The 21,456-nt window shown below is 38.3% G+C and overlaps 1 protein-coding gene across 2 annotated transcripts in view; it reads left to right on the top strand.

Moving 5' to 3' along the window:
• The window catches only part of LOC125226064 (serine/threonine-protein kinase STK11), a 31,479-nt gene that overhangs the window by 4,990 nt on the left and 5,033 nt on the right, over nt 1–21,456 (top strand). The window contains exons 4-5 of one of the 2 annotated variants that reach the window (XR_007177045.1): nt 5,928–6,116; nt 17,793–18,041. Coding sequence is in view for 1 of the 2 variants with exons in the window: in XM_048129900.1 (XP_047985857.1) it covers nt 5,928–6,116; nt 17,793–17,947 (344 nt within the window). In the remaining variant the exon portion in view is untranslated. The remainder of the gene's footprint in view (nt 1–5,927; nt 6,117–17,792; nt 18,042–21,456) is intronic. The other variant, XM_048129900.1, reaches the window with a different exon arrangement.

The raw sequence follows: 21,456 nt of genomic DNA, 5'->3' as shown, positions 1-21,456 counted from the left end.
GAGAACTCGATTCGACGCGGCTCGATTCCACCTTAGTGGACGCCAGGCTTGAAAGTTCATACATGCGGGTGCAACCCGGGGGTCGATCGTCGATCCCCTTCATTGGAACGTGAGCTCGATAAAAGAACCTTTCTGGGTTCCCTAAATGTTAAAAGCAATACAATATTTATCACTGCCGAAAAGTTACCATACAACCGAGAGGGAATCACAATCACAACAAGTATTTCCAACTAAGTGTGCAGTTTTAAGCCAATCTGTATACCTACAAATATACCTACTTACGGATTACGTGTTATATATAGAACGCTTTAGGTAGCTCAAAGTACCTACCGGTTTAAGCAATTTGAGCTACAAGATATAGATATGAAAAATATTTCAAAGAAATAGCGTTGAATTGTATGTAAGTTTCGCAATACTTCGACTACTATTAGAAGTATTAGGTACCCTCTGACCCAGAGTTGAAACTAAACCTGCGTCGGGGATATTGGGAGTAGCATTAGGCCTGATTTAGACGGCGTGCGAACTCCCATGCGATTTTAGTTACATTGCGGGCTGTTGAGGTTAGATTAATTTTGCACAGCCATCAAATAACGCAATGTAATAAAACTCGTATGCGAGTTCTCGTACCGTCAAAATGGGGCCTTACATTGTAGTAAGTCCAGCAATGTCACGGCAATGTCACCTGACCGTGCATGTAGCGTTGTTTACGTCTAGCTAATCTACTCGTTGACCAGTCTATTAAAAGTATCATTAGAATTCTATAACATGTAGATATACTTATTATAGAATTTTTATGTTGAAATAGTTTAGGGAGTTTTTGGGTGTCATTTTTATATGCTACCTACTTATTTGGAGAAATTATCGGAAAATGTATTTGCCATACCTACTTTTGACGTGTAGTCCGGGCCGCTACTTGGTAGCCTGACTTTTCTGAGTCTACCTGAAGCAGAGTTCATGATTAAGTCCTAGTGAATTGGTTAAAAAGGTTTTACGTCGTCTTGTGTTCTGTGGTCCTGGATAAAACATCTTCTTTAAACCAACCTAATCATAATATGATGGACACAGGTGGTCCGAGCCATAGCTCACACGTAGTTCTGTGAGTTACCCATCATCAAGTTCACACACTTGACATTGACAATTACAAAAAAAAACATCTCTAGTATGTATTTATAAAACGTCTGTCCAAAGCAGCACTTAAGTAAGCTATTAATATCCACACTGTTTACATTTTGATATTCGTAGCCTTTTGGTATGAATTTGCGCATGAACATATTTGAGGTGACTCACATACCAAACGTGTTTCTGGTTTCAATACAAGTGTTAGGCAACAATAGCTATTCTCGGACAATCGTCGAACGCCCTGGATCCATTCCGTTTTGGATTTGCATATCCTACAGTCAAGACATTAAATATGGACACGAGCGAAGTACCGAAAATAAGTATACACCCTATACGTAAGAGAATAAGTATACGTATACATATTAGTGGGACATTGCCCGTGCCCATACTTATTTTATTACCTTGTCTGTAGGTACCTATACTAGCCCCGATGCATATGTTTTCGTCTAGTTAGACCATTTTTTGAGGTTCTCCTTTTTGTACAAAAATAATGTCTTAGTTCAAAAATCATTAATGTTTAATACTAATACTAATCTAGTTTATTTTTTATGGCAGTATTGTACAATAACTAAATCTAAATACAAGAAATATCATTGATACTGAAAGGAAGAAAATGACGATTTTTATTTTATCTTTTATCGATGGGTAATACATGACTGATGTAAGGCGGCCCAAGGAAAGTAACTAAGTTCTGCTAATAAATTAAAAACAAATCTTCAAGCCTATGCATGCAGAACTGCTATAGGAGAGGAGAATGTGATTAGGGCAACATTTTTTTAAAGTTCTTTTTTTTAACAGTATAAGTCACATGCAACTTTATTTTACAATCAAAATAAACTATATCAGAGTACTTTTACAATTGTCACTACTGGCGGTACGTGTCGTGATATACCAACATGTGTAAACGTTATAAGAATAAACAAAATATTTCTGTATTACTAGACGAACTCTTCTGCATCGGGGCTAGTATGTATGGCAACGAAATAATCTTATCTAGGTAGTTATTTTGTGTGAGAATCAAATTGATGTAGACATCTGGAATCGTTGCACATAAATTTGTGTATCATTTATGTTTATTCCATTTAAAGTCACGCTTTTTGAATACGCTATGCATTATTGATTGTTTACCAGGAAATTCTGCTTAAGAATTAGGTATTATGTATGACTGTAACATGTTTTGTTCCTTTTTATAATCGCATGTGCTACGCGTTTGTATTGTATATTGTTGATAAGAGAGTCTCAATAATAAGGTAGGTTTATTTATCTTCTTATTAATTGTTTTGTCATAATGCAACACTCAACAATAAAAATAAACCTCCAAGAATAATAATAAGGTCGACGAGTCACAATAGCTACTTATTAGGAAATGCCTCACTGTTCAACTAATTTAAGACGCTACGGGAGCGAAAATGCTAGAACGGAAAGAAACCCCCCCCCCCCCTTTCAATTTGGGAATTTCAGTTATGTATACTAGTGTCATTAACTAGATTTATCGAAAAAAAATGTCCATTAAGAATAACTCAGTTAAAAGATATTGCGAAAAAATCTTTAAAATCAAGGTTCCGCTCTCGACTGTTTCCTCCTTCAAAACTTATTGAAACGGAACGAAATTTGAGAATCTGAATAACAATGAAATAATCTGTGTCGGACCGTTTAGATTTTTTGGCTAATTGTTACCGATCTTGAGTATCACACCATTTTTTGAGCCATATTGAAAAAGGCCGTTTTTAGAAATTTTTAATTAGCTCTAGCATCTTTTAAAATAAAAATAGCAAAAAAATCAAAACGGTCCGACACAGATAAAAATAATAATAATCTAAGTTGAAAAAATCATTGCTCTTTCTTCAAAAACCAGGGAGGAAATAGTCGAGAGCATTTGTATTTCAATTTCAATTTATTTATTCACAGATAAGCTTACAGTTAACACCAAGCGCTTAAAAGTTAGGTTATTACATAATAATATTTATATACAAACAAGTCACTTTATACAATACTAAATTACATGTCAATACATTAGAAACATACAACAATTAAACATTATAAACAAACAAGCAAATAAAATATCAATAATAAGTAATGTCAAAAAAAAAAAAAAAAAACTTCATACTAATCCATAAAGTAAACTAAAACTAATATATAGGTACATTCATTACATTCTATTCAAAAATTCATTAATACATTTCATAATTTGGTAAGGTGGATCAAAAAAAATATCGGCATCGGGTAGCTGCAGATGCATGTCATTTAAAAGAGCAATAGCTCTTGCAGAGGGAGCGTTTGCGGCCCAGCGCGTGCGCGTCGACGGACACGCGAACAGGCGCCGGCGCCGCCGCGACACCACCGCCCCGCCCTCCCCTTCCACTCCGAGCCGGCGAGGGGGCGGCACAGACAAACCTATCCGTGCTAGCGCAGTCGGGTTAGATACTTGGTTGCACAGTAGCTTATAAAAATGCCCCAGGAGCAACATTTTCCTCCGCAACTCTAGTGTATCCAACCCGACCATGCCGCTGACGAACAAAGAAGGATAGAGATAAGGGTAAAACCCAAACTTCCTCTTGTAAAGGAAACGAGCAAATTTCCTCTGGATTTTCTCTATCATGAGGGTATACTTGCTCTCGTGTGGGTCCCAGACACAAGCCCCAAATTCGAGTTTGCTGCGAACGTATGCACTGTACAGTAACAGCGAAACACGAGTGTCACTGAACTGGCTTGATACCCTCATGATAAATCCGAGGACCCTATTCGCCTTTTTACATATATTGGTGACATGCGTTCTAAAGTTGAGTCTCGTGTCCAAGGTCAGTCCCAGGTCAGTTATTTCGTCAACACGATCCAACACGGTCTCTTTAATGTTATATTGTTTGACAAGAGGCACCCGACTTCTAGAGAACGCTATAACTTTACACTTTGAGGTATTGAAGTGTAATTGATTGGTCTCACTCCACTCGGCCACTGCGTCAATGTCACGCTGTAACGACACCTGATCAGACGTATTCTCTATTCCCAAAAATAGCTTCAGATCGTCAGCGAACAATAGACAACCCGCAGATCGTACCACTCCCGGCAAGTCGTTGATCATTATCGTAAATAATGTAGGGCCGAGAGTGCTGCCTTGACTTACGCCGGATCGAGTAAAGAATGGTCCGGATTTGTACCCTCCACACTCAACGTACTGATTTCTATCTCGGAGGTAACTAGATAAAAATTTCAGTAAGTGTGGCGTAAAACCCAAAGCGCCACATTTCTGAAGCAGGATGTCATTATTTACCAAATCGAATGCCTTTCTGAAGTCAAAATAAGCCGCATCAACCTGGCGACCTGCATCTAGCTCATTTCTGACATAGTCCACAAAGTTGACATGGTTGGTGACAGTAGACCGAGCACGACGAAATCCGTGCTGACTGTCATTCAACCAACATTGTATCTGTTGGCTGATGCGGCCTTCTATGATTGACTCAAACAATTTGGCGAAACACGGCAGCACAGCTATGGGTCTATAATTCGACACTTCACGACCCGAACCACCCTTAGAAACGGGAGTCACCCTAGAGACCTTCCAACAGGCTGGATACTGCCCCTTTTTTAAACTTATGTTGAAAATGTGTAAAAGTGCACTGTCAAGTACTGAAATACAGTCTTTCACAAGAAAAGAAGGTATATCGTCAGGTCCAGCCGCAGCTCGCACTTTTATACGTCTTGCTGCTTTTCGTATGTCTGTAGCATCAACATTTTCCAGGGACACACGCGCAGCGCTAACTGGAGGGCCAGGAGATCCCTGTGCCGCTAGCTCGTAATTCAAGAGTGGAATGTCCCCTTGAAACACTGAGGCGAAGTACTCCGCAAACGAGTCAGCTGCTTCTTGCCCCGATACAGTTTCCCCCTGTAGAGAAACTCAGTGTCACAACGTCTGTCTTTACTTTTACTAGCAACATACTTCCAAAATTTACTAGGATCGTCAGTAATGTCTCTCTCAATACCCCGTAGATAATTTCGGTACGAATTATCAATTAAGGTCTTTACATGCGTCCGATAATATCTAAACATTTCCAGATTAAAAAGCTCTCCTTTCTCTCTGTACCTTTTTAAGTGGAAATGCTTAAACTTGATGTTTTTAATTATATCATTAGTGAACCAGGTAGGATAGGAATACCGATTACTAGATACATATTGTTTTTTGAGGGGAACATTACTGTCGATACATTTATTTAATTTTCCGTAAAATAATTCGGCAGCAGCGTTAGAACAGTTCTCATTGAGCACATCAGTCCAATCAATATCCGATATGGCTCTATAAAGGACTCCTAAATCAGCCTTACGAAAGTTCCAGTTTGGACCATGAGAACGAGAATGAGACCGTGAAGTTGGGGTATGAATACCAACACGTATGGAGAATTGACCTGTATCGTATCGTCTTAAGTATTGAATTTAATGCTCTCTCTGTTTTGAGTACAAAGTTTGACCATGAATTAAGATTATTAAGATTGATCGATCGTAAGATACTTTTTCGTTCTAGTCAGTATCCAGAAAGGGATTTAAGAGAAAATAAATCACACGTATGATGCATCGATTTTTTATAGTAAGACACTCCACTTTTAAAGTAGGCTTTGCTGGATATGGACCATCCCACAGGATCACTGAGGGGTCTTCTCGAGGAGGGACAAGTCTTCTCGAGGCCGTGGGATGAGGATAGGGCCGATTAACTTTGTTTGACCTTCATAAGTGCATTGACTGCATTGTTATATTGATTGATTTATATATTATATTACTTGACAAATAACCTATCTTTATCGTAAGTCATTTTTCCCCAGATACAACATGACCACAGGCCGCTACCCGTTCGAGGGTGACAACGTGTACCGACTGTTGGAAGCGATCGGTCGCGGCGAGCCAGCGCCTCCGCCCGCCAACCTGGGGTCCACACTGCGGTCTCTACTCATAGCCATGCTGCAGCGAGAGCCGCAGCGGAGGCCTAGTGTTAATGAGATCAGGAGACACGCGTAAGTACACTGAATAAGTGAGACTTGACAACAGGGTGCTACTTTTTAGAAGCCGAATGGATGCGGCTAGCTGGCGTAAGGTCCACACTGTCACATCTCGGACTCTGGCTATGAAATATATGACAGAGGCGCGTTCCTAGCAGACATTCTAAGCTCGTGTAGGTGAACGCGTACCATGCTTTTATGAGTAAAATATGATAGGTCGACTGTTCGCGTTTTTGACAGCCGGTAACTGTGAGGTAACCGAGAGCGGATGGGCGGCACTTTCAGCGGGGAGCGGGAGTGGCCATACTGTACGATAGTTCTCTTTATTATACTGTGACACTGTGATCTGTATTTTTAGCGATGCGTCAACGAGAGCCACAGCGGAGGCCTAGTGTTCATGAGATCAGGACACACTCCGCCACGCGTTTTGATAGCGTAGCGTTACCGGAGCGCAATGATAGCGGTGCGCAATCCGCGCGCATTCCGCTCGCAATCCGCGCGCATTCCGCTCGCAATCCGCGCGCATTCCGCTCGCAATCCGCGCTCGTTAGTTCCCGCCGGCGTCCGCTGGGCGCAACGCCAGCGTTCGTCCGGCGCACCGCTATCGTTGCGCTCCGCTGACGCTCCGCTACCGCTCCGCCTACGCTATCAAAACGCGCATGTGTGGCCGAGCTTTAAGTGAGATTTGACAACAGGGCGCTACTATCGGTCACGGCGAGCTGGCGGAACGTATGTGCGGGTAATCTACAAGTATGTGTGGGTTCAATAACTGGCGACAGGGTATTCGTTCCGTCCGATTTCCTTCCTTCCTATAGTGTTTGGCAATCGGTCCTGGCGGTACCGCCCCGGAAGTGCCGAAACCTAAGTCGGAGGTCTAATGGGGTGGCAACGCGCATGTGACACTGTTTGAGTTGCAGGCGTCCATAGGTTACGGTGACCGCTTTACATCAGGCGGGCCGTATACTTGTTTGCCACCGACGTAGTATAAAAAAAAAGGTCTCTATTTAGTGCGATTTTGCCACAAGAGCCATTGCGAAAAACTATAGTGGTCTTGAAATCGGAGACACGCGTCAGTAGGTACCTATCATTAAACAATTGAAATATAATTTTTACCTATATCTAACCGGGTTGTGTAATGTTGGTGAATAGGGACAAAACTGTGAAAAAGATAAACTTTGTATCCACACCAGGGTTGCTACTCAGCGACATATTGGAGAATGTTCCATAATACAAATTGATCTGAATTAATTGCATTAATTTCCTTCCTACAAAATTTCTGTCGTATGAGAGATAGTGCCTGTATGGAAAACATTGTACCTATTACATTCCTATCTACTGTTTCGGACATCGGACATTCTTCGGAGTCCTGTTTCAAGCTGAATTAACAATTATTTACGGTGGAATCATGTTGCGTCTTTAATATTCATGCATTGTTTGTATTTTATTTGAAAATTACAATAATACAAAAATGGTTGCTATATCGGAAGTAGGTATAAATAAGTAAGCATACATCTGAACAAATAACTCAGTAGCATTCCACCTAAGAAAATAATCGTCCATTGTTTTACATACGCGATATGGTTCCCTTTTCGTATTTTAAATAAGCGTCAAGATTTTATAAGTAAGGACAAATAAATTCATATTTCGACGGATTATTGTTGTTCGATGTTTCTTGGGGAATGGTACATTACAATTGGTTGATGAGATGATGAGTTACGGCCTAGCCACAACAATGGTCTAGGGCGACCAGCGCAGCGGGGCGGCGCGCGGCGCGGGAAACGCGCGCGGGCGCTAGCCATGCCTAGGGTTGCAAAAAAAACGGTTTTTTTTCTGGCTTGAAAAAAAACCGTAAAAAAACAGTTTTTTTTTCTGGACTATGTTTTTTTCTAAAGTACGAAATCTGAAAATTTCCAAAGCAGTTAATACTTTTATACGGTTTTTTAGACTTAATGTTAACTATTAAACGAATTTAGTCAAATAACTTTAATTTCTGGTCTTATAAAAGTAACGTTTACGAAATCTGTAGTTCCGCCTCTCCACGCTGCACGCCGCATCGGGGATTCCCCAATAAAAGTTTGTATACTGAATGTTAATCGAATTAAAATGTACGTTATTGTTATTGAAACACGAAAAACCGTTATTGTCGAATTATTTGTTCATCTGAAAAAAACCATATTTAGAAAAAAAAACCGTGGTGCTCGGTTTTTTTTCATGTTTTTTTTTCATAATTCTGAAAAAAACATTTAGTTTTTTTTCTATGTGCAACCCTAGCCATGCCACGTACTTTTAGAAGCGGCGGCAGGGCCAAGGAGCGGTCAGGACGTCGTCGTTTAAAAACATGTTTTTTAAAGTCGAATATGACTCTAAAGTGCATAGAATGCTTTAATTAGTCAAGTACGTCTTGTATAAGAAAATAAATGTGATAACTAAATACAGGACATTTATTTTATGGCTAGTTAAATGATACAATATAAATAAACACTCAGAAAAAAATGAAGAGTAAATACGAATTAATACTAATGTAAAATACCCTATAATGGACGGTGATGCCATTATGGACAAAAAACACAAATCCTTAAAAATAAGTATCTAAAATCAGTTTCTAAAAACTGACGGCAATGTACCATAAACTGTAGTTGTAGAGCTGTTTCATTTTGAAGTTTTAATTAATTCGGTTATTTCTGAAGGATTTGGCGACAAGATGAAATTCACTAGTTTACTGAAAAAAAATTCAAGACGAATTCTTAGTAATGTTGTTAAGAGAGTTGAGTTCATGTATAAAATAATAAAAAAATAATACTAGGTGAAAACTTGAACTACTTAGTGCATTAAGCATGAGATAAGGTATAAAACATACTAGTTTGTTGCTCCAAAGACATAAAGAAATAGCGTTATTTTGCGAGTGTCCATTACTGGAACCGAAAAACTGCGTACCTCCTATGATGGACAAGGAACAATTTACAAAACCAAAATTTACAATAAACAATCCTATGTTAAAATAACCCAAACTAATTTTATTTATGGTATATAAAATTTTGCTCATTGAGTATCAGTTGGCTTTAAAAGTAAAATTTTAAACTTATTTCACTGTCCATAATGGGGGATCCATTACTGGAGAACTGCCGTCCATAATTGGAAAAAAAAACACCTAGTTTTAATTTGTTAACTACGAAGAAACCAATAGGAGTATCTATTCTGCAATACGCTTGAAATGTAAAAGAAGGATAGGACATTCAAGATTTAACACGCTTAGCGGTAGATGTTTTACATTTATCAGTGAAATATCAAAAACAGGCGAAAATTTTTCTTAAACTGTCCATGATTGGCCGTTACTATATAGAAAAATATGTTTGAAAACATTATTACATACTACATACGCGAAAGTACATTTAAATTTTCAGTAAATCACGGTTTCTGGTAAACATCTTTAAAATTTGTAATTTAAAAACAATTGATAAACAGTTGACGGTGATGACATTAGAAAAGCTATCAACGTCGATCGCTGCATAGTTATTCTTCCATAGTTAATTATATTTCACGATGCAGCGTATTACTTTGAACGATCGCAAAGCAATCTTGCACAAATGGTGTACTGGCAGGTGTTCTCTGCAAAAAACCGCAAATATGTACAATTTTTCAAAATCAGCGGTGTTCCAAATCGTTACAAAATTTGAAGAGCATCATAAGCTTGAGGATTTACCGAAATCTAGGCGTAGAAGCGGTCCGGCAAATCCTCAAGTCGAGGATAAAGTTAGGCAGTTGTTAAAATCGTAAAATTATCTATCGGTTCACCAAATTGTAAAAACAGTAGGCATTCGCGTAGGTACTGTTCAAAATATAAAAGAATTAATAATATAAAGACTTATAAGAAGCAGAAAATGCAAAAGAGAAGTGCAGATAACAAATTGCGATCCAAAAAATGGTGCGGTAAATTGTATAAAATGTTGCTAAAGAATAAATCTCGTTGCATTTTAATGAACGACAAAACGTACGTCAAATTTGACTGTAGTACATTACCGGGACCCCAGTCCCACAATGACGTCGTAGGAGAGTATGTGCTAGATGAGAAGAAAACCATAAAAATGGATAAATTCGGGAAAAAAGTACTTGTTTAGCAGGCAATCTGTTCCTGTTGCTTTAAGAGTGTATCTTATTTTGCTACTGGTACTATTGGTGGCGAAATTTACAGAAATGAATGCATTCAAATACGATTTTTTGTCATCTATCCGATACATTATATCTCTCCTTTGTTTGGGCCTGATTTAGCAAGTGCTCACTATGCTGGTCAGACAGTTGAGCTACTAAAACCAAAAAACATGGAATTTGTTCAAAAAGAAGCCTATCACCAAATTGACCAGATCTCTGACCTATCGAGCGGTACTGGACCATTGTTGAGACATACTTACGAAATTATGTCTGAGAAGATATATTTCTTGATGAATTCAAACGATTTTGGTCTGCAACTTGCCGAAAAGTAACAAGAAGTGATGTGCAAGTACTTAAGCGTCGTATTCGTATAAAAGTCCGAAATTTTTACCGATGTACTTAATTAAGTTCTTTTTAGGGTTCCGTAGTCAACTAGGAACCCTTATAGTTTCGCCATGTCTGTCTGTCCGTCCGTCCGTCAGTCCGTCCGTCCGTCCGTCCGTCCGTCCGTCCGCGGATAATCTCAGTAACCGTAAGCACTAGAAAGCTGAAATTTGGTACCAATATGTATATCAATCACGCCAACAAAGTGCAAAAATAAAAAATGGAAAAAAATGTTTTATTAGGGTACCCCCCCTACATGTAAAGTGGGGGCTGATATTTTTTTTCATTCCAACCCCAACGTGTGATATATTGTTGGATAGGTATTTAAAAATGAATAAGGGTTTACTAAGATCGTTTTTTGATAACATTAATATTTTCGGAAATAATCGCTCCTAAAGGAAAAAAAAGTGCGTCCCCCCCCCTCTAACTTTTGAAGCATATGTTTAAAAAATATGAAAAAAATCACAAAAGTAGAACTTTATAAAGACTTTCTAGGAAAATTGTTTTGAACTTGATAGGTTTAGTAGTTTTTGAGAAAAATAAGGAAAACTACGGAACCCTACACTGAGCGTGGCCCGACACGCTCTTGGCCGGTTTTTCATATTAAATATTATCTATTACGTTTGTTGTCGTTTTAATAACATTCAGCTAAATAAGATGTTATACTATGCAGAAAAAAATGCTTTTTTTAAGTGTCCGCTTAGTAAATTGAACAGTCCTTATCATATACTTATAAGTCGTTGATTAGCGTAGAATCCAACTGTCCGCAAGGCTAAAATAATAAACCAGATAAACTACGGCTAGATATTGCTTACGTCAGCATATTCATTATCTTCGTTTAATTTATATTAAGAGAGGTAGTAAACAAACTCAGACAGGCAGACAGCAAAATGTATAAACTATTTACAACAGATTTATGATACCTGGTTATGTTTATTGCACAGATTAATTTAATAACATTTAATTTACTTTATTTGTCGAAATACCACATTAAGTATCCATACTTCCATACTAATATTATAAATGGGAAAGTGTGTGTGTCTGTTTGTTTGTCCATCCTTCACGGCAAAACGGAGCGACGAATAGTCGTGATTTTTTAAGTGGAGATAGTTGAAGGGATGGAGAGTGACATAGGCTACTTTTTGTCTCTTTCTAACGCGAGCGAAGCCGCGGGCAAAACCTAGTATTACTATAAATGTGTGTTTTTCCCTTGAAATGTATACACCACCACTGTAGCACAAGCACACAAGATAGACTACCCGTCTTTATCTAAGTGTATTAATTAGAGTGAAACGGATAGTCTATCTCACAGCTCACAGACGAGATACTGTCGCACACATCCCATGCTCTGATGGCTCGAATGCCATTGCGAAACTTTTAAATGTTAGTTTTTATTTAGATGCATTCTGAATACAAATTGCATTTAAAAAGTTGTTGTTAGTTTTAATGCCCAAAATAGACTAGATGCCTGTCTGGGTGTTTATCCGAGATACGTATCGTTTGCACCGTAGCGAATAATACGTTATCTCTGTCGCATTAATACGGAAGACTGATAGAGAGATTACTGTTTCGTTCGCTAGGTTGCGAAACTAATGTTCTTGGCTAGCCCCTTACACCTTGTCTTTCATTGTATTAGAAATTGCAAACCTAAGTTGCCATAAAAATGATTCGGAGTGCTATTTAATGTGCATCTTTATCACAGTGAAACGGAGTATCCATCTAGATCAGTTTAAAAAAACCGGCCAAGTGCGAGTCGGGCTCGCGCACAAAGGGTTCCGTAGCAGCAAATATAATAAACTTATTATGTCAATTTATACACCTGCCAAAATTACAGTTAAATCAACCTATCTCAAAAACTATAAGAGATACTTTGATCAAACCAAAAATCGTTGAAAGAGTTAATTAGCATGCATCACCTCTATTTTTTTTAGAATTTTATACCCCGTAGTTATAAAAATAGAGGGGGGGGGACATACTTTTTACGACTTTGAGAGCTGATATCTCAAAACCGTTCACTTTAAGAAAAATGTTTTTTAGAAAACTTTATATCATTTTAAAAGACCTTTCCATTGATACCCCACACGGGTATGTACATCGAAAAAAAATTTTCATCCCTCAGTTACATGTATGGGGGCCCCACCCCCAATTCTTTTTTTTACTATTTAGTGTCATAATTTTGTAGCGGTTCATACAACACATATTCCCATCAAATTTCATCACTGTAGTACTTATAGTTTCCGAGTAAATCGGCTGTGACAGACGGACAGACGGACAGACGGACAGACGGACAGACGGACATGACGAAACTATAAGGGTTCCGTTTTTGCCATTTTGGCTACGGAACCCTAAAAACTGAAATCTAGGAATATCTCTTAACTCAGGTCTCTTTAAAGCAAGAGTAAATATGTATCTCTTAACTCAGGTCTCTTTAAAGCAAGAGTAAATATGTATCTCCAAAGAGGATCGAGTATTATAGAGAGTTACTGACGAAGTAAAATGTGTAATCACAGTGCATAGACTGCCATCTCTTGACACAGGCTTAAAACTTTTGAACCTCAGTTTTGACAATTTGGCCCATATTCTTAGCTTGATATGTGTTAAAATGTCAAATATTAATATTAGCGCCATCTAGCTGAGCGTACCCCAAAGGTGTAATGCCATCTAGGCCACCGTACCTTTTTCTGTATGGTACTGAGGTACGTTTTTTTCTTAGACTTTATCTGTCTATACGGAGTTATAATATGTCTTTGGTATCTCATAGGTAAGCGTGCTCCACCGTAGACCGCATCATCACTTACCATCAGGTGTGATCGTGGTCAAACGTCTACCTATTCAAACTAAAAAGAAAACATTTTCACTGATCGCTAATAAATAAATAACTTGCAAACATAGTCATACATAAACACACCCAAATGAGGTAGGCGGACCACATGAAACTGCTCAAGTTTCAGTGTCATAATTAGAAATTGTGGGGTTGAAAGTTAACAAAATTGTTATATTGGACCTACTGACAGGTTGCCAGCTTATTCGCCGCACCACATTAGGCTACTTGCCTCCTAGTCAAATCAGCTTCTTATAAAGAATTGTCAAAACGAATTTGAACGACTTGCTAGTATGGAATTAATATGAAATCGAGTTGAGTGACGTCACGGTCAATTCAGTTACTTTAATATATTTCTACCTGACTTATTAAATAGAAATTGGATTTAAAAATAACTTCTGTCCATGTGTTTCTTATAATTATCTGATGCTTTATTTCGTGCATGGTATAAAATATTTTATTTTAAGAACAGTCAAGTGGGAACTTTATTTAACCCATGTCCCACAGTCGATTTGTACGACACCCGCGGGAGGAAAGGAGGTGGAAAAATTCTATATCAGTCACCACACGACACAGCACATAAATATAAATAAGTGTGAGTGTGTTTAGTAAAACGTCCCACTTTGTCGGTTACCATTAAGGCGAGATTTACTTGTATCTTTATATGAATAAACTGACAAAGCGGCTTTATAGCAATGGACAAAGTGGGGCGTTTTCCCATGCACACTCACAAATAAATCTAGTTAATACCTAACTGTAATATGTCTCCACATTGGACAGCAATTATAATACCTCAACAATTCTATTTACTCATATGCACGTAGAGACAGCGAAATATGAGATAATTAATACTGCTATACGAGGTATGCAGAAAGCAAATAATGACGATCCATATGTTCAGGTGTAAAGACTGTATCGTTAAGTATGAAGACAACTTTGAGTAGCCGTATTTATTTGCTATTATATTTTTTTCTTATAACAAGCCATGGGCTTAATAAGGCACATAATAAGGTACACATTTTGTCCTAGAAACTCGACGTAAAGCATATGGTTTAGACAGTATTGACTTAATCCTCCCGAGTACCAATTACGATTCCGGACAAATGCTACTAGAAAATTCACAAAGTGCGTAAAAGACGATACGATTGCGAAAAAAAATTGTATGGTGCGAACCTCAACGACACATGATCCACAAAGCAGAATATCTGGACATAGTCTAGCCACTGTTATTTAAAAAAAATATAGTTCAGGATCTGTGTATGGCGGCCATTTAGAGAATGTGGCATGGTGCTTACTCTAACTCCGACTTTGATGTCGAATTTGACTATCATACATTGTTTATATCGATCTGGTTTAAGCACTGTTCAAACACCATGAATGTCAATTAGACTTTGGCCTATGGCTAATTTTTTTATCTGTTTCTCTCATCCTGCTAGCATCAAAAATTTACGGCAATCCGGAACGTTGCTCAAAATTGCGTTTTTTTAAATTATATAACTTCGCCGCATTTATTCTACAAGTACCCAATTGGAAAAACCATGGAGACGACTCTTAAAGAATATATTTTGGCAGCATATTAACCTTTGTTTGTTGAAATCGTACAAAGAGTCATTGAAATATTCTCAAATTAAGCCAGATAGGGGTTGTCCGAAATTTATTTGCTAGACCTTAATGAAAGTACCATAAAGTCCCTAAAATAAAAAAAATATCAGACCTTCTTATATCAAATAGTACTTACCAATACCTTAAGATCATACTCTCGGAACATAATAATACAAAATTATGCACATGTCAACATTTAGACGAGGTTTGTTTTGTCCTTATACTTAACGATACAGTCCTTAATTATGTAGATACTAGCTGTTACCCGCGGCTTCGCCCGCGTAATAAAAGTATTCTTATTGAAACGTTTACAAAAAATAAGATTTTCATTTGGATCCGTAGGTTTCTTTGTAGGTACATCTGTCCGCGATTATTTCGATTAAGGTAAAGCGGGACAATTCTCGACTGGGGGGCCATTGTAACTGATCTATTTGCTGTACGGTCAGCCAAGAAAGTGGTTTCCCACTTTTCGACTCTATTGATCGAAAAGTGGTAAACCACTTTTTTGGCTGACTGTACCTTACACATATTACTATTGTTTTAAAAGAAATTCTTGCAATGATTGTAGAATTGTTACACAGCGACCACAGCGTAGGTAGTAGGTACGAATATGTATGTATTTTACCTATATAAATATTTATACTGGGGAAACTTCATACAACCCACATAGCCAGTATCTCGACACTATGGTCGGTAGGGTAAAAAGTACTTCCTTGCATTATCGCTTACAATTTTTTCCATTTTGCTTATACTTATTGCAAACGTAAACATATAAAAGGCAAGCAAACAACGATCTTCTTACAGCACATTGAATGTAATAGTTATTACGGATGCAGGATGCCGATGTCTACTTACTAATCCCTTCCCACTGAGCCACCTGCATTTTACACTGCCTAGATATCGATTGCCGACCGATTATTCCGACCCCAATCCCTATTCTTATCCCCGTCCCTATCTCTATCCTTGTCCCCGTCCCCGTCCCCGTCCTCGTCTCGTCCCTGTCCCCGTCCCTCCCCTTTCCCTGTCCCCGTCCCTCCCCTTTCCCTTTCCCTATCCCTATCCCTATCCCTATCCCTATCCCTATCCCTATCCCTATCCCTATCCCTATCCCTATCCCTATCCCTATCCCTATCCCTATCCCTATCCCTATCCCTATCCCTATCCCTATCCCTATCCCTATCCCTATCCCTATCCCTATCCCTATCCCTATCCCTATCCCTATCCCTATCCCTATCCCTATCCCTATCCCTATCCCTATCCCTATCCCTATCCCTATCCCTATCCCTATCCCTATCCCGTCCCCGTCCCCGTCCCCGTCCCCGTCCCTGTCCCTGTCCCTGTCCTTGCCCCTGTCAAATTATCATGCTAGGAGGTGAACTTTGAAAAATCCTTTCTTAGTGCTCCTCTAAGGAACTTCCGTGTCAATTTGAAATCTCTTGAACCAGAAGTAAAGATGAAAACTAAAGCTATACTTATGGCTATTTTGGATATTTTAACCCCATTGCACAACAACAGGGGAGAAAATCTCTTTTCCACGTCATTAGATTTTAAAATCGTTCGTATTTATCGTGATCAGCGACCTGATAAACCATAAAAACGATACCCATATTGTGTTTTTGACTTTACCCCTTTGCACCCCTTTAGGGGTCAAATTTTCAAAAAACCTGAAACATGTATTTAGTCATATGTCTTTAGGAATCCTCCTGTGAAGGCTCGAATAAAATAGTCAAACTAATCTTGTTTCCCCATACAAACTTTGAACTCCCATTTCACCCTTTTAAGAGGAGAATTTTGAAAAATTTTTCTTAGTGCTCCTCTACACCATATAAGGAACCTATGTGCCAAATTTGAAATCTCTAGGACCAGCGGATTCGGCTGTGTGTTGATATATTATGTCAGTTAGTCAGTCAGTCAGTTTCTTCTTTTATATATTTTTTGATATTTAAACCCCATCGCACTACAACAGGGGAGAAGGTATTTCACTTCCGCCTCGTTAGATTTTAAAAACGTTGTATTTATCGTGATCAGCGACCCAATAAACCGTAAAAACGATACCCATATTAGTTTTTTGACTTTATCACCCCCTTTTCACCATTTTAGGGGTTAAATTTTCAAAAAATCTGAAACACGTATTCAGTCATATGTCTTAAGGAATCTTCCTGTGAAGTTTCGAATAAAATAGGCAAACTAATCTTTTTTCCCCATACAAACTTTGAACCCCCATTTGACCCCCTTAGGAGGTGAATTTTGAAAATTCCTTTCTTAGTGCTCCTCTACACTATATAAGGAACCTACGTGCCAAATTTGAAATCTCTAGGACCAGCGGTTTCGGCTGTGCGTTGATATGTCAGTCAGTCAGTCAGTCAGTCAGTCAGTCAGTCAGTCAGCTTCTTCTTTTATATATTTAGATGTATACTGATAGTAATCAGTAAGTAATGTATATGCAATACTGTTTTATTTCGAATGTGAGGATTTTGAGCACTTTAACTTTAAGAAAACGTTTAAATTAGTTATTGCCAACTAGTAGCGATAGTCGAGCTACCTAGAATCAACGGCGGATCTAGCTTGTACTCAGGGTAGACACTAGACACTTCACGTATTCAAATTGTAGTAAGTTTTCGCACAGGGTGTCATGGCTACATTCTAGCCAAAGCACATGCCCCACGGTCACTACCCCTCCCCTGAATAGGAACTTGCCTAAGGTCTCTAATATTAAACAAGTGATTGATTGTTTTCAGATGGGTTCAAGCGACGCCGCCACTAGAGGCTGGCGAGCGAGCTGTGAGCCCGCGGTCGCGACGCTCCGACGACCTGCATAACTCCACCGTGCTGCCCTACCTCGTGGAGCGGCACTACGGCTCACAGGACTACTTCACCGGCGACCTGCGCCACGGTACCTACCCTACCTCACATACAGATGCGAGCGAGCAGTGAACCCGACCGCTGCTCTGACGACCTGTCCACTCTACTAGTACCTCAGCATAAAAGTAGGCAGAGACGTGGCGTGACCCTTTACTCTTGTCGCTAGTTGAGCTACTCGTCATAATCGTTATGTCCACCGCTCCCTTTTCTATCGCTTTTTTAGCGCGAGTAAAGCACTGTGTGCTTAAGGGGCTGACAACACCCAATTGCGCAAAATTGATGTTAATTGCGCAGTTTTTTAAGACAAACTATTAGTTTTAGAAAGGCAAGTAAATTATATATTATTATTCATTATATTTTAATGAAGATAGCCGTACTCGATACACGAAATTGGCTCGATAGAAAAAAATTGCAAAGATTGGTCTCGAGTGCGTCATTAAACGGTTCTATGTCGTTTAATTATTCACTTAGTTGTATTTAATTATAATTACAATAGCAAAAATATGCATATCTAAAACACTAACGAAACATATTGCAAAAATAATGCATGTTTCTATTTTATTTTAATATTTTTCCGTTCTTTTCATACCTAGCCGCCCTCTTTTAGTGACATCGCCTTCTCACTTACTCCCATACGAATATACAGTGTCCGCTAGCGTAAAGGTCATTGGGTGTTGTCAGCGTCTTAAATTAACGCGGTAGCGCAAAGAACAAAGTGTGACCGTGCTATTAAAGATAACGCTTCACTGTAACACCCAATCTATAAGCTTGACACTATGTTGTTGAATCTTCGGGATTTCATCGAACTAATGACGGAGCTCGATGGCCATGTACAGTAATAATCTTGCTTTGCTTGAGCTGACGGCTGACCCTATAAGTGCATGAAGTTAGTATGAGAGTGTACGGGTATAGCCTATCCGTTAAAAACAGACAGATCATTACAATGCACTGAATTTATTTATAGAGTTTTTCGTGACGGCGCAACTTTGACTTTGCAGAGGCGGGCTCGGCCGACGGCTGCGGTAGGGTCCGCGCTAGAATTTGTTCGTTGAGTTAGGTTCGTTGCATGAAATGCGAGTGAGAAGTGTGTGGGTGACCCTTTTACCTTCGTACTATGGATTACGATTTAAGTTCCTTAGTTCCAATACGTTCGTACTGTTTTAAGTAGTTTAATAATATGCCTTTAACAACTGAATTAAAATATTCCATAGTTATGATAAGTCTCATTTTTTATTTAGACTCGAGAATAATAATTTCTGTTCCTGAAAATTTACGCAAACGTGTTGTTGCTTCGGTTTTGGCGATAGGTATTCGTAACACAAAACTAGGAACCAGCGATATTTTCGGGAACAAAAGAGATAATAAAAATACCTTTGATAACACTTAATTTTCTGTGTGTTTATGACTCAAAATTTTTCGAGAAGTTTACTAATCAGTCAAACTGGTAAACAACCCAAACTGTCTTTGTCTCTGATAGGGCTTGTGATATACGTGTTACACGCGGAACCGTAGCTACGTAGCCTTAGCACCGGCGGTGCTAAGATCCCGTACTACACGGTCACGTCAAAGATACGTATCCGTTTCTGGATTCGGCTACGTTCCCGCGAATCTCGGCTTCGGCTCCGCTCCGCTCGGTTGTTGAAAGAGAGCTTGTAAGTGTCGAACGGCCCCTTCGCATTATGTGTTATACTCGTGGTCTTTGCATTGATTGGATTCCAGATGTTTTTTTAAGTAATTACATATTGGTATTATTCTGTTCTCTGATAACCAGACATTATGGGGTGCGTATCGATCGATATAACTTTTTTTGATATATTTTTAGTCGTTATAACGATCATTTGATATAATTATTGAATCATATAATAACAAATAACGTACTAACAAATTGTATAATTCTTATTTAATATAATGATCATTTTCTCGAATAACATTTATTATAACATACTTTGAGTATAATGCTTATTTCCGATAATAAATACATTGTATAACACAAATTCTTTCTAAAGCACAGTTAGTATAAAAAAAATTGTAAAATAAATTAGATCCATCATTTACCAGAAAAGTAGATTAGGTTAGAACTGTGTCAACTGTGACCCCTTCACACAACGCGCTGCTACCAAGAAAAGTAGGTTAGGTTAGGTTAGAACTGTGACCCTTAAACATATGTACTGCTATCAGAAAAGTAGGTTAGGTTAGGTTAGGTTAGAACTGTGATCCCTTCCAAAAAAAATAAAAACAATTCATGAAATGTTTTATACTGTTTGCTAGTTATATTATACTAGTCGTATATCAATAGATAGTTATACCATATAACGGTTATTATAAATAAATGTTATACGAAATAATGATTATACAAAATAAAAGTAAATATTTTGTGGTTATACCAAATGTTAATTATGTCAAATGAGTGATTATATCCTTTAAATATATACCAAATATTGTTATATCAAATGTTACTATACCAAAAAAAGTTATACCAATCATTACACACCCGACATTATGAGTTTGTACAAAAAAAACCAGAGGTGGTATTGGTGGGATTTTTTAATCTCACCGGTGCCTTGTTTTGTATGCAGCCGATGACTATTTAGTACGAAATAAGCCACCCGATGAGAATCAAAAATCGCACCTCAGGTAGGTACTAGGTACCTACTTGGGGATGTCGATGAATATGAAAGTCCATCCAAATAAATATATTAATATCTGTAATTAATATTTACTCCCTAGTAAGAAATGCTACAGGTAGACCAATGCAACAATTTAAAAGTATTTTAAGTGAAATAATAATATACACCGTTGTTCATAAATATTATTACTGGCTGGACAACCGTCTTTCGGCGGTGAAAATACTAAGAAATAGTTGCACGTGCAGATAAAGATAACAAACAATAGTTTGCGGGCCATTGATAATAATTACGTTCAAGGCTTTGGGATTTACCTGTTAAGTACCATGTGTTCCTATTGTTTGTGAAGTTAAGTGAAAGCAAAAATAACAAACTATTTGACTACTTCGGATACTACCAACTATAAGACGCTGACTGTACATGTTAGATTATTTAATAAAAGTTGATTAATTATAGTCTGTGTCATGTGAATGAAAATTAGAATTTTACCTATTTTTTTATACGTTGATTATACGCGAATTCTTTTGATACACATCTTTTACAATTTGTACTGGTCTATTATTTTTGCCTCCAAAATAATATTTGCACGTAGAACCGATGGCCGTTGGGGCGGAAAGGTTCTCGAGTGGCGACCGCGTACCGGAAGGCGAAGGTTAGGGTAGGCCCCCAACAAGGTGGACTGATGACCTGGTGAAGGTCGCAGGAGTCCGCTGGATGCGGGTGGCGCAGGACAGGTCATTGTGGCAATCTTTGGGGGAAGCCTATGTCCAGCAGTGGACGTCTTTCGGCTGATATGATGATGATGATGATAATATTTGCATCTTATTATTTTTGATCACTTAAAACTTTATTTAAAATGCAAAAATATGGAAACTGAAATTAAAAACTCGCCCCTTGCATTACATTCGGGGTCTTA

The sequence above is a fragment of the Leguminivora glycinivorella genome, chromosome 5 (assembly GCF_023078275.1).
Source record: "Leguminivora glycinivorella isolate SPB_JAAS2020 chromosome 5, LegGlyc_1.1, whole genome shotgun sequence".
NCBI lineage: Eukaryota > Metazoa > Arthropoda > Insecta > Lepidoptera > Tortricidae > Leguminivora > Leguminivora glycinivorella.
Note: the sequence above shows the minus strand (reverse complement) of the source record. Positions and strands in the feature narration are given on the sequence as shown.